Source organism: Podarcis muralis, chromosome 9 (genome assembly GCF_964188315.1).
Source record: "Podarcis muralis chromosome 9, rPodMur119.hap1.1, whole genome shotgun sequence".
NCBI lineage: Eukaryota > Metazoa > Chordata > Lepidosauria > Squamata > Lacertidae > Podarcis > Podarcis muralis.
The window spans coordinates 19,166,479-19,180,082 of record NC_135663.1 but is presented as its reverse complement, the minus strand read 5'-3'; the positions used below and the strand labels follow the sequence as shown (position 1 = coordinate 19,180,082).

General features: G+C 42.6%; 1 protein-coding gene across 4 annotated transcripts in view; it reads right to left on the bottom strand.

Annotated features, from left to right (window-relative positions):
• BMPR1B (bone morphogenetic protein receptor type 1B) overlaps positions 1-13,604 on the bottom strand; it is a 253,196-nt gene that overhangs the window by 99,342 nt on the left and 140,250 nt on the right. For 2 of the 4 annotated variants that reach the window (XM_077933848.1, XM_077933849.1), the window contains exon 3: positions 3,877-4,089. The exons of 1 other annotated variant lie outside the window; for it this stretch is intronic. In XM_077933848.1, coding sequence (XP_077789974.1) covers positions 3,877-3,949 — 73 coding nt within the window. In that variant the 5' untranslated portion in view covers positions 3,950-4,089. Of the gene's footprint in view, positions 1-3,876; positions 4,255-13,604 lie in introns of those variants that run through there. One more of the 4 variants, XM_077933850.1, reaches the window with a different exon arrangement.

The window sequence follows — 13,604 nt, the reverse complement described above, 5'->3', positions numbered from 1 at the left end:
AAAAGGAGTGGAACAAAGAATGATGGAAAATTAACGCCTCTCAAACTAGCACCACATCTTACGGAACAGCAGGAAAGATAGCCAGCTACAAATGACTCCAGCACAATAGTAAACATATTTCCAAAATTCTGGAAACCCATGAAGTAGATTTGGAGCACATTCTTATATTCAGTATCTGCTGGCAATAGGATTTGATGGAAGCCATGAAACACCAACAGATTGCCATGAACACTTCTGCCACCAAAACACACACCAGCAAAGATACAGTGACAGAACAGGTGAATTTGGGTGCGCTCATGCGTCTTATAGGAGTGACACGGGAGACACAAAATCCTATAAACCTTGAGTGGTATTCAACTAAGTTTTGTTAAGAGTGGACTCATTTTAACTGATGGACCTAACTTATGTTCATTAAATTTAATGGATCCACTCAGAGTACAACTTAGCTACGTGTTACCCCTTTAATTCACAATCATAGTTTAATAAGAATATTTTTTTGTTTTTTAATATACCCTGCCCAACTGGCTGGGTTTCCCCAGCCACTCTGGACAGCTTACAGCATATCTAAAAACATAAAACATCAAGTATTAAAAACCTCCCATTCCAGGGCTGCCTTCAGATGTCTTGTGTCATTTTTTATCTCCTTGACATCTGAAGAGAGGGTGTTCCACAGGGAGGGCACCCACTACTGAGAAGACCCTCTGCCTGATCCCCTGTAACTTCGCTACTCGCAGTGAGAGAACCGCCAGAAGGCCCTCAGAGCTGGACCTCAGTGGCTGAGCGATGGGGGTCGAGACGCTTCTTCAGGTATACTCAGTCAAGGCCATTTAGGCCTTTAAAGGTCAGCACCAACACTCTGACTTGCGCTCGGAAATGTACTGGGAACCAGTGAAGATCCTTTAGGACCAGTGTTATATGGTCCCGGCAGCCACTCCCAGTCACCAGTCTACCTGCAGCATTCTGGATTTGTTGTAGTTTCCGAGTCACCTTCAAAGGTAGCCCCACATAGAGCACATAGAAGCAGTCCAAGCAGGAGATAACCAGGGCATGCACTATTCTGGTGAGACAGTCTGCGGACAGGTAGGGTCTCAGCCTGCGTCCAGATGGAACTGCTAGACAGCTGTCCTGGACACAGAATGGACCTGTGCCTCCATGGACAGCTGTGAGTCACTCCCAGGCTGCACACCTGGTCTTTCAGGGGCACAGTTACCCTGTTCAGGAACAGGGAGTCCCCCACACCCACCTGCCCGTCCCCCCAAAACAGTACTTCTGTTTCAACTTCAATCTGTTAACCACCATCCATCTGCCAACCACCTTCACCGCCCTCACTGGATCTGATTTGAAGGAGAAGTAGAGCTGGGAATCATTTGCATACACAACACACACACAGAAGCCTACCAATTTGTTCTCTAACCTATCAGAGGAAAAACGATACATCTTTGAGAAAAGTTTTTTAAAAAACAAACAAACCAACAACCATACATTAATTTATTTGTATCAAAGGACTGTCCCTTCCAGTTCTTATACTTTATGGCCAGGGTTTGGATCTTCAGTCCCAAGGGCCAAATGTAGCCTTCAGGCCACCCACCTCCTACAGCCCACTTCCTCCTTGAACATTCTTGCCTGGTGGTTCTCCAGTGGTTCTGGTTTCATCTCCAGGGACAGCTGAAGAAGGTAGCATTAGATTAGTGTTCCTCAGCCCCATGACTCTTGAGTTATATGGTGCCAAAGAACACTCTATTGTATCCTGTGCTGTTTAACATCTATCTATATGAAATCACCAGGAGTGGTCAGTGGGAGATATGGAATGAAGTGTCATCAGGGCACTGATGTAACCCAACTTTTTTTCTCGATAGCATCTGCATCAGGAATGGTAGAGCAGGCCCTGATGTCCAGATGCAGTGGTGGACTTTGAGGGCTAACAACTAGGTCAGAATCCTGGCAAGTCAGAGGTAGGTGATTCCCATGTTGAGAAGTCAGTAAATTGGGTCCCAGTCTCCCTGAATGACTAGGTGTGTAGTTTGTGGGTGCTCCTTGATCCCTTTTATACCTATGCATGTCCTTAGGTTTTTCTTCTGTTTTGGTTTTCTACTAGTTTTAAGATTATAAATCTAATGAGCACAATAAGTAAATAAATAATAGATCTAGCCCTGTTACTGGGGGCGTAGGTCTCTTCAGTAGCTAAGGGTGCATTTGACCAGCTATGGCTGGTAACAGTGCTTTTTTTCTGGGTGGACGCAGGGGTACGCATACCCCTAAACATTTTGTGAATCTAAGTTCGGCCTCATTGAGGGGCAGTACTTTAATATGAGTAGGAAAATGAGAGTACCCCTAAACATTTTTTTAAGAAAAGATGCACTAACTGGTAAGGTGGCTCTGACTGTTTCTGAATCGGGACAGCTTGACCACACTTGCCCATGCATTAGTAACATCAAGGCTGGATTGTTGCCATACACTCTATGTGGGGCTACTCTTAAGGTAAGTCGGGCGGCAGCAGCAAGTGCAGAACACAGTGGCTGTTTGGGGGGGACAAACTACTCTCAAGATACAACACCGTATTTTCTGGATTTGCACTTGTTTCCAGTCTGCTACCAGGGAAAGTTCAACATTTTGGTACTAACATGTAAGATCCAATACAGCTCAGGACAAGGTTACTTGAGAGAACAGCTTATCCCTTATATTCCCAATAGATCACTGTGTTGTGCAGGGCAATTTCTCCTTAAAGTCCCCAAAATATCAGATGCAAGAACTCAAGAACAAGGCCTTCAGCGTAGTGGCCCGTTTTGTGGAGCAGCATCCCTGTTGACATACCACAAGCAAACCACTAGATGTACTTTCCAGAAACAACTGAAGGCAATTTCATTTACACAAGCTTTTCCAACCACATGAAAATATATCTGCATTAGGTTTAAAAACAATACAGAAACAAAACCTATCTTTAGTTACATTTGTAGTTTTTAAAACAATTTTTAGCTGTTTTATGTTATGTTTGTAACATGCCTTGCGACAAATGCAAAAGGTGATTCATGAATTAATTAAATAACAACTAGAATGGTCCTAAGTTCTGGCTTCTGTCAGAGCATCTTCACATTTCTAAAGATACATCATCCTCATAACTAAACCGTTAACTAAACACATTTATTTATACCAGTTTGTCTTCAGTTCAAAATCTCCCTTTGGCGAATGTCGATTTATACATTCTTTTAAAACTTCCCAGATACTTGTTTCCTGTGCAGTTCATTCATTAACTTCACTCTTCACTTTCCCCTTTTTAAAATGAGAACCTTTTCAGTCCTTTTAAACAAGCTAAAAGTTATTATGCTGACTCATGTTTCCCAATCATTTGCATTCAACTCAGCTTCCTTTTTAAAAAGCAATCTTATTAAAAAATTAAAAGGCATAAATCTCTAAATTCCCGCTTAGATTTTTTTTCTTTTTTGCATAATTTTACTCCAACATATCACTGATGTAATTTCAAAGAACTGTATCAACAGTGTAAGAGCAAACATCAGTTGCTACTGATACCAAAACGACCTTAACGGCGTTTTGCTGCTTCTATGAACTTCAGAATGCTATCACCCTACTCAAAAGCAAATGGCAACGTGACTAAAATGCAGGGTAGGCGAAGAAAAACGCAGTAAAGCAGAGGCTTGCAAGTTTAGCACACATCAGCTTTCAATTCCCACGCACTGCCCTAATGGTGTTGTGCACAAGCTGAACTTTTTTTTATTTTGCACAAAGCACCGGTGGCTTGCAAACTCCAAGCTACTCTCCCCTAAGCTTTCCATTTCACAATAGCAACAGAGCAGTTAGAGGCTATCTTCAGCTCATCAGCACCCTGTCAGAAGTACATTGCACAACATTTTATCTCCTTACCCCTGGTGTGCATCGAGAGCAGCATGAGGAGGGAAACGTGAAACCTCCAGTTTGGTTCTTCTAGCCAGTTCATTGCAGTAGCAGCAGCAGCAGCAGCAGCAGTGATTTGCTTGTGGTTTAAATCTCCCGTTTCTTTCCTTTTCTTATTTCACTTTGCAGCCCTTTTGCACTCCCGCCTCTCTCAGATCCTCACATGAGTCTTGCCAGCAAAGCCTGGAGAGGAGAAGGTGAAAGACAAGCCTGTTACAAACTGGTTCTGTCACCACATAGTCCTCAACTGATCACCCTCGTGGGGAGGACAACAAAAGGGCAGCAAGGCTCTCAAGCCGGACTGGATTCCTGAGACAGGAGCATGGACTGATCGCTGCCCACACTGGGAATGTATGTAAACTTAGAAGCTGCAGCCAGAGAGACAGAGGCAGAGAGATTTCAGCTCCTCTCTTCTCTTTTACACTCATGTGCACAAAACAAAGCCAGGAGATCCTTGAGGAATACAAAGAAAGTACAAAACTGCCAGGCGTTATTATGAAAACAAAAGTACAACTGTGATTTCTTCAGTTCGAATTAGTTTGTTAACCATGCTTTGCACTGAGCAACAGAAAGTTGCGCAGCTTCAAATTATGGGGTTTTTAAAAGCTGTTTGTTTGGCTTCTCATTTCAGCCTATTCCCGAGGAAGCAAGGCAAAAAAAAAAGTTTTTTAAAAGTGGCATTTTAAGTAAACCGAGCTTTAGATCACTGTGTATTCCACTCGGCACCAGTCATACGGTGAGGCAGAAGGAAGTGGGCACATCAATCTGCAGGTTTTAAAGGGTGATTAATCATCAGAAATATTTTTTCGTTGTTTCTATAGTGATGGGTGATATTACTCAAACTGGGCTTTCCTAAACACAGGCTAATTTCGGCTCATTTTTGATCAGGCCCAATTACTATTTTAAGCACAGCTCCATCAAAGCTCCATCACACTTTTGGAGACGCCACTGGAAACACAAGATCTGGAACAAGCTGGGGCTCTGAATGCTCTCCATCGCTTCTGCAAGGCTCCCTGCTCTTCTCCTTAACTCTCTGCATGGAACGCTGGTGCCCCAGAAGTGTCCTTTCATAAGAACCCAAAACACCAAGAGTCTATAATTTCCTTGGCTCCTGGTGCCAAGAATGCATGCTAAGGATTCCTAGGAATTGTCCCATTCAAGGGTTCCTTTGCTAAGGATCCAGAACCACTGGGAAATCACATCGCACATAGCTTTTGTCGTTGCAGGGCCTAATGAATGCCTAGCGCCTTGCATCCTTGCTGTAAGGCAAGTTTCAGCAGTGAGGTGGCTGGAGGCTGCTCCTGGGGAGGTAGAGGCTCGGCTTATTATGAGCTAAGCTCAAACTCCAGAAATCTGGAGGTGGAAGGGAACAACTACTCTAGAAATTTTGGACTTGAGAAGTTTGATTCTGAAGTTTGGGTGCATCACTATTAGACAACAGTCCTATGCCCTCTTACCTGTGGGTAAAGGTAAAGGGACCACTGACCATTAGGTCCAGTCGTGGCCAACTCTGGGGTTGCGGCGCTCATCTCGCTTTATTGGCCGAGGGAGTCGGCGTACAGCTTCTGGGTCATGTGGCCAGCATGACTAAGCCACTTCTGGCGAACCAGAGCAAAGCACAGAAATGCCGTTTACCTTCCCGCCGGAGTGGTACCTATTTATCTACTTGCACTTTGATGTGCTTTCAAACTGCTAGATTGGCAGCAGCAGGGACTGAGCAACGGGAGCTCACCCTATCGTGGGGATTTGAACCACCGACCTTCTGATCAGCAAGCCCTAGGCTCAGTGGTTGAGACCACAGCGCCAAGCCCTGTTAAAAACTCACTGGGACTTACTCCTGAAAAGACATGGAGAAGATGGCACTGCTAGTTACTAGAATGTCTGGGGCCAAACCTGGCTCCACTTTGTAAGCCTGGGTTCCTGATGTTTTTGCAAGATAGCATATCCACTTGCTTTGGGGCACCCACAATGGCAGATTAGCCATAACCCCGATATCAAAATATAGCAGTACATGTTGTTTGTAGTTTAATGTTATATATTTACTGAGCAGCCACAAACCATTTTCTGTGGATGACATCTAGGTTATTTTGATCTGATCAAAGAAAGGTTGTGCAGGTGAAATACACCTATGCTCTTCAACAACCACAAAACATTATTTTGACACAAGACTCAGTCTTTCATGATGAATTTAGAAGTTAAACTAGATGAAAAGGATAGTGCACACTGAATCAAAAAATACAAGCGTACCAGTATACCAACAGTGGAGGGGTCATTAAAAATATATATGTATATGCAATATAACTGAATATATTGCACAAACCAATATTTCACCATTTCTTACCATATATACTTATACAAAGTTTTTTTTATTAAAAAAAATAACAACATCACATTATTGCAATTTTAAAAATGGTTCATAATTCAGTAGTAAAACATTAGCTTTGTATGCAAAAGATCCCAAGTTCAAACCCTGGTGTCTCCAGTTAGGGCTTGTTAAGCCTCCAGCCCGGAACTCGGAGCGCTGCTGCAAGTCAGTGTCAGCAATACTGACCTAGACAAACCAATGGTGTGACTGAGTACAAAGCAGTTTCTTATGTTCCAAAATCAGCAGGACACCCTTTCATTTTGTTTCTTTCTTAAAAGAAAGAAACAAAGGGTCTTTCTCTAAGGGTCTGATCTTAATTGAAAGAATTCCCATTTCTGAAAATAACAACCGAACATCTGGCCCAAACAATACTGTTGTCCTTATAATACTGCAAGAAAAAGGCAGTGTGTGCGGAGAAGATTCTGTTTGGTGGGTAGGACATGTCAGGAGTTGAGCCTACACTCGAGTAGGACCCTGGCAGAGACATATGCCTGACTGGCATGTTCTCTCCCTCCTGGTTGTTCGTTCGGGAGCTTCAAAAGCTTTCTTCTGCCTGAACATCACAGCGACCGATGCCAACCGACACCGGCACACTTAGGGATCCGCAGAGTTTGCACGCTTGCGTAACAGACCTCAGCAACTCAGCATTTTGGCTAATCTACTTTATTTACATATAAACACACACGGAGCACTGCAGCATGGCTCCCTCTCTCTCTAGCATCAGACAGCAAAGAGAAAAAACAAAGGACAAAAGTCCCACTTCACGGAACCCAGTAACACAAACATCCTGCCTCAGTCACTTCCCACTCTGTGGAGTCAAAATATACACCATCATGTGAAAGACAAAAATCCTATTACTGCAATCACGGAGCAGGAATTCTAACAGGACAGTGGTGGCCACAAGGATGGCAAGAACTGAAACATGAAGTGAACTAGAGGGCAGTGTGAAGAAGCAGGAGGAACAGAGGCGTTAGGAGTTCCATACTTGGCATTTCCTCCTAGACTGTGGAAAGAAGAAACACAGGGCAACAGGAATGTGTGTTCCGTTCCTGGGCAGGGAAATAGGAACAGAGGGCGGAAGGAGCATGGTGTATTCAGTGAAGGGACTCAAAAACTATCTGAGGAGGAACCCCTTCCTGAAAAAAGTGAATAATAAGCAGACACAGAGGATTTGGCATAAAAAGCCATCTCCACACCTACAGGGTTTCATGCACCAAAGTCTGGTCGAAGCAGGGATTAACATTGTAAATAACAACATAAAATAAAAGCTGAAGATGCTGCTGTCTTCATTATTTGTTTGTTGGAGTCGTTTGTAGACCGCCTTTCCATCCAAGAATCCCAAAGGAATTGGAATAGAATTCCAACACTAACTGTACCCCTAACCATGCCCACTCAGAAGTAAATCTAGAGGATTAAATGGAGATTACTCGTATGCATGTGGGCCCAAAGTATTGAAACACATGTAAACATACATTAAAAACATATGTAAAATCAAAATCAAAAGGAGACAATGGCTTGGTTCGCACAATATTATGAACTTAGTGATACTGCGGCTGCATTCACATCACAATTTGTTCTGTTTTCACTACGTTTCCCCAACATTGTATTTGAGTTTTCACAGGATGTAAAAAGCCAATTCCAGAACTATAGTGGAATATTTCTGTATTATTTACAGGTGGATGTTTTCTGGAAGCAAATAATACAAAAAAGCAGTAAACCTGCACTGTTGTTCTAGAAGCAGCTTTTATGTTGTGCAAAAGCTCAAATATAATGTGGAATATAAGAGTCATGAAAATCAAATAAACTGTCATGTGAATGCAGCCTGAATGGATATTGGATCTCCCAGAGAGCAGCTTGTACTCACTTAGCTCCTCCCTTGCCCTTTCTGCTAAATGCACTGCATGAGCAAAACCAAGGTTTGACTTAGTGTGGCCTCTGAACTAGGACTTGTGGTTAAGTTCTCTCCTCACCAACCACAGGCTAAGAGGTTTGGACCTGGAACAGCACTACATTGTGAAGTAGTGACATACTTGGGTGGGGGAGAGGCTTTCCCCACCATGACTAATAGGGATGGAGGCTTAGACAGATTCTCCAAGATCAAAGGCAGCATGCTTCTGGAATAACAGCTAGGGGTGGCAACTGCCCTGACGTGCTGCTTATGCGCTTTACAATAAACGTGTGGCTGGGAAGATACTGGGCTGAAAACCCCCGAATAAAATTCATTACATATTTTGCAAAGTTGTTTGCTTGCTATGCATCTGGACATTTCTTAAGATATCACAACCAAATGTTGTGTGATGGTTCCTCAGTTCAAAGAGTAGGTTTCTATCTATGTTTGGATAACAGTGGCTGCCGTTTCTAAACATTTCAAAACAACACAGTTTTTAACCACTGATTTTAAAACTGCACTGATGATGATGTTGTTGTTGTTGTTGTTGTTTGGAATTCCAAGCAATGCCAGGTACCAGGCTCCTAGTTTAATTAATTAAAATCTCTAGAAAACATTTACATGATAAAGTGCAATTTCCAGTGACGGTACATATTTACTTGGGCATAGCCAGATGTTGATGGACCTCAACTCCCATCAGCCCCAGCCAGTATGGACAAAGGCCAGGGATGATGGGAGCTGTAGTCCAATGACACTGGGAGCTCATTGACTACCCCATTCTACACCAACACCTCACTGCCCTCTGAGCCACCAAGGATGGGACATCAATGAGAGAAGTAACCATGCAGCCGCCATGATCAAAACATGCACAGATTAGTCTGAGTATCATATGGTGAAGTTTCAACATCAACCATATTACAAGAATAATGCTACGAATCAGGCCTATGTACATATCATGCAAAACTGAAAGCGAAGATAAATATTGATCATAAAAGGTAAAGAGAACAAACGAAACACACAGAGAGACAGCCATTTCCCATCTCTCTCCTTTCTTTCTGAACAGGTGTCATTTGTACATGTTTGTACTAGCTAGCCCAGGAACCTATTTGTGGCTCATCTCACAACATTTTTCATGTCACAAAACTGATTCTATTACAGTTCCTAATATATCGTGAACGTGTCTGCTTTGTTTCAACGCCACTTTGCGAGTTTCCTAACAGAACTTACTTGTCAGCATATGCAGTGCTTGCAAAAGTGTGGTTTATCCATCACTGTCACGCCACTTTAGAGAAGGAAAGGGCCAATATACTCATGAGGACTGCTTGTGCTTCTATCTAGACCGAGCCCATAGCCTACCAAGACTATATGCACATTAGCAGCTTAAAATGGAGTGAGGTTGTTGTCCCCGCCCACTGTATTTCAAGTCACATTTGCACACTATTGTACATACCAGAGAGGGGGTGGGCATGGGCATTGTCTCTTTGGTTTTCCCACACCTACAACTGAAGCTGTCATCTGCATACAGTGGTACCTCGGGTTACAAACGCTTCGAGTTACAAACACTTCGGGTTACAAACTCCGCTAACCCGGAAGTAGTACCTCGGGTTAAGAACTTTACCTCAGGATGAGAACAGAAATTGTGTGCTGGCAGCACGGCGGCAGCAGGAGGCCCCATTAGCTAAAGTGGTACCTCAGGTTAAGAACGGTTTCAGGTTAAGAATGGACCTCCGGAACGAATTACGTTCATAACCCGAAGTACCACTATATGCACAATGGCTATCTCAAAAGTGCACAGCTCAGACTAACTGCAAAGTGACTTTGGCTTAAACTTTCGTATTGAGGGAAAACACACCAAACAGTAGTATTTCTTAAGAAACGTCAGGATAGCTCTGCTCCATTGTGGGTAATGCCATGTGTACATGGATACAAAAAACCAGCAGTGGGAGCATGCTGAAACCAGAGTAAACAGTAACGTTCTACACAGCCTTTCCCTCTACTTCCAATGTGACAGCACAGCTAAAGTTTAAGAAGTCTGGCTGCTAACTTGGAGGTTGGTGGTTCGAACACACCCAGGGATGGCTGTGGGCAGGATTCCTGCATTGCATAGGGCTGGACTAAAAGACCCTCGGGATCCCTTCCAATTCTACTCTTCTACTATTCTGTGATACTTCATTTGGGCAGCAGCCATTTCTTACACCAGTAAGCTTCTGACTTTAAGAATCCAGTAACGTATAAAAGATGCCACTGAATCAGCAGCCCATGACAAAAAAATCATGTTACGTCTGCATCTGAATCCAACCCTGAAATAAGAAGGGACATGTGCTGATAGTTCTGACGGGAGACCAACAAGCATCCTTATCTCCTTGGTAAGAGAACAGAGGCTGCTGAGCTGTATAATGCTAAGGGAATTCTACTGGGAGGCTCAGGTTTTACTCAGTTTTATTCCTGCTTTCATATTACTGGTGCAATTAAGAAGTCAGACTGTATTCGCTGATACTAAGTAAGTATCAAGGGTCCTATATGTGGCAACAACAGTGTGATTCAAAATAAATAAAGCGTGTAACTACTATGATTATGCCAGTTTTGTAAGTAGACGTCAAGGCTTTCGGAGTTTTGCATTTGATAAGTCATTTAATCCATATTACATTTTCCCACTGTACAAGGTTAGCACAGTTACTATTAAATCCTGTCGGGGGGGGGGAGGTCCTTGAATAAAAAAAATTCCAAGGTAATATAAATATAAAAGGGGGAATCTCGCTTGTTTCCATGGTTTGGAAAATGACATCATTGTTTCCATGCTTGTTAATCTTATCAGCCATGTAACTCTAGCTCTTTATTTTTTTTATGCTGATCATCTTATTATGTGCTTTAGAAAGCCACTGAATGCATTAGGTAAAGGAACAAAACCAACAGCCACACATTAATTGCAACAAGAAATCCTGCCTTGCTCCCTCTTCAAGCCCAAACCAACTATGATACTAAATTGGGAAAGATTAACAGTCATGCTTCTCCTTTTTAAAAAAAAATAATAATGTTATCTTTAGTAAACGTTTGGTACAAAAATGCATATGCTTCAGTTGTTTTAAAAGAAAAATCATAAATTGTTCAGAAAAGAAGTCACTGAGAAATGACTGTATGCCAAAAGTTCCTCTACACATACTAGAATTACTATTAATTTTTTACAATATACAATTCACTCCGTATATTAGCAGTGTTCATAAATGCTCAGTCACTACAAGGCCAGTTGTTCTGCGTCAATGTTATCACAAATGATATCCTCAGCAGAAGAAAGCTGATTGTGCAATATGCGTTATGTTCTGGTTTGTTGGCCAGCTGCTTGTTCCTAGCAGAAAGGTGTAAATTCTCAACGAAGAAAGCTAGCCTACTTCATAGTCACTTTCATTTCCTCATCCTGTGCGCATACACTTGAAAAGAAAGAATCAATTTAAATGGGCTGCTCCATGTGCACAAGCATGCAGGAAATTGTTTGCTTTTGTGGCATTTCATGTGTCTAGCATCTCATTTCTCATAACGTATCCTGTCTATACACATGGCCTTAGCACATGTCAGGAATCAGTGAACTGGAGCAAGCGCCGTACTGATGTGCTAATGTTGCATGTGGGTTGCCAGGGGACCATTTTACAGTGGTACCTCGGGTTACATACACTTCAGGTTACATACGCTTCAAGTTACAGACTCCGCTAACCCAGAAATAGTACCGTACCTCAGGTTAAGAACTTTGCTTCAGGATGAGAACAGAAATCGTGCTCCGGCGGCGCGGTGGCAGCAGGAGGCCCCTTTAGCTAAAGTGGTGCTTCAGGTTAAGAACAGTTTCAGGTTAAGAACGGATCTCCGGAACGAATTAAGTACTTAACCCGAGGTACCACTGTATATGTGAAGCATTATGGTGTCGGTTTTAAACCAGGTCCCAAATCCCACAAGTCTTATGCTTTGTAGATGTGGGCTAAAACCATTCGGCACAGTTTCCCAATCATTATCAAAGCGCTTTGATACAGCCTTTTTTTCCCCCGAAGCCAGAGAATTTCCCCCCTCCCCAGTCCATTCCCAGCTCTCAACATTCCACATCACAGGCCAGTAGCAACCAGTAGCGGAGAACTTGCTTGAAACTCCCAGTGAAAAGACTAACACTTTGTTACAAATAAACAATCCAATCCAATCACCCCCACCGCCCCCTTGAATGAGCAGCATTATATTCCAAGCACGTATTCCCTTGCTTTTCAGAACGATGCTGGCTCTCGCCGCAGCCCTCAACCTTCCAAGGCGAGGGGAGAAAATCCCATAACTTTTCCAAAGCCTGCAGAGGATGATTTGTGTTCTCGCTTATGGGGTATGACTGTCACTGTTGATCTGCTTTCAGGCCTAGATTACATGTGATAAGGGCTGACCTTATTTGAGTATTCACACATTATGCACTCATGGAGTGCAAGCCAGGGAAACAAAAGTCCCTCAGATGTTCTGTGCATCAATCAAGCTCACAGCAGGGAGGCTGCCAAACTTTTCTTCCATTTAACTGACAGAGAGGAAAGGAGAGTCCAAGGCAGACTTAATAAAGTTTAAAGCTGTGCCACAGTAGACTTGGGGCCCATTGTCTTCCCCCCGAAAAAGTGTGGTTTTCAACAAATTCCCTGCAGTTGCTATTAGCAACAATGTCTTAAAGAAATTTAGCATGGGGAAAGTGAACAAACAAATTGGCAGAAATGTGTTGTGTGTCCGTGTGTGTGTGTGTTTCTTCTTCCTCCAACCGTTCTCTTTAATAAATATAAGCAAATTTCCCATGAACCTGCAACGTGACATTATTTTAAATGCATATCTTTTTATAAGAAATTGGTGTGTAGTTGAGGGAGAATTTCGGGGTACATCACAAAATAGAGAGGCGGGAAACCTATGCTCACTTACTCAGGAGTAAGCAAAATTGAACCCAGTGGAACTTAATTCCAACGTAAATATTTACAGCAATGACTGCAGAATACCTAGCCATATACATTTCAAGAATGCAACAATATTTCAAAGAAAACACTGCCGGTAATTGTCAATATTTGTTCTTCTTGTTTGCTTTAAGCATTTTGCAAGACTTGCTTATATTTATATTATTTTCTTTATTTCTTCACAATTTCCACCCCACCTTTCCTCCAAATTGTTCAGGGTGCATATGTGGGGAGTTAATCCATTTTATCCTAACAAGAACCCTAAGGGGTAAAGCCAGACTGAGTGAGTTGGGAATTAAGGGCACATCCACACCATACATTTAAAGCACATGGCTTTCACCAAATAATCCTGGGAACTGTGGTTTGTTAAAAAATCCTGAGAATTGCAGCTCTGTGAGGGGAAAACTACAGCTCCCAGGTTTATTTTGGGGGGAAGTTGTGTGCTTTAAATATGAGATCAATGTGTGCTTTAAATACATGGTGTGGATTTGCCCCAAAT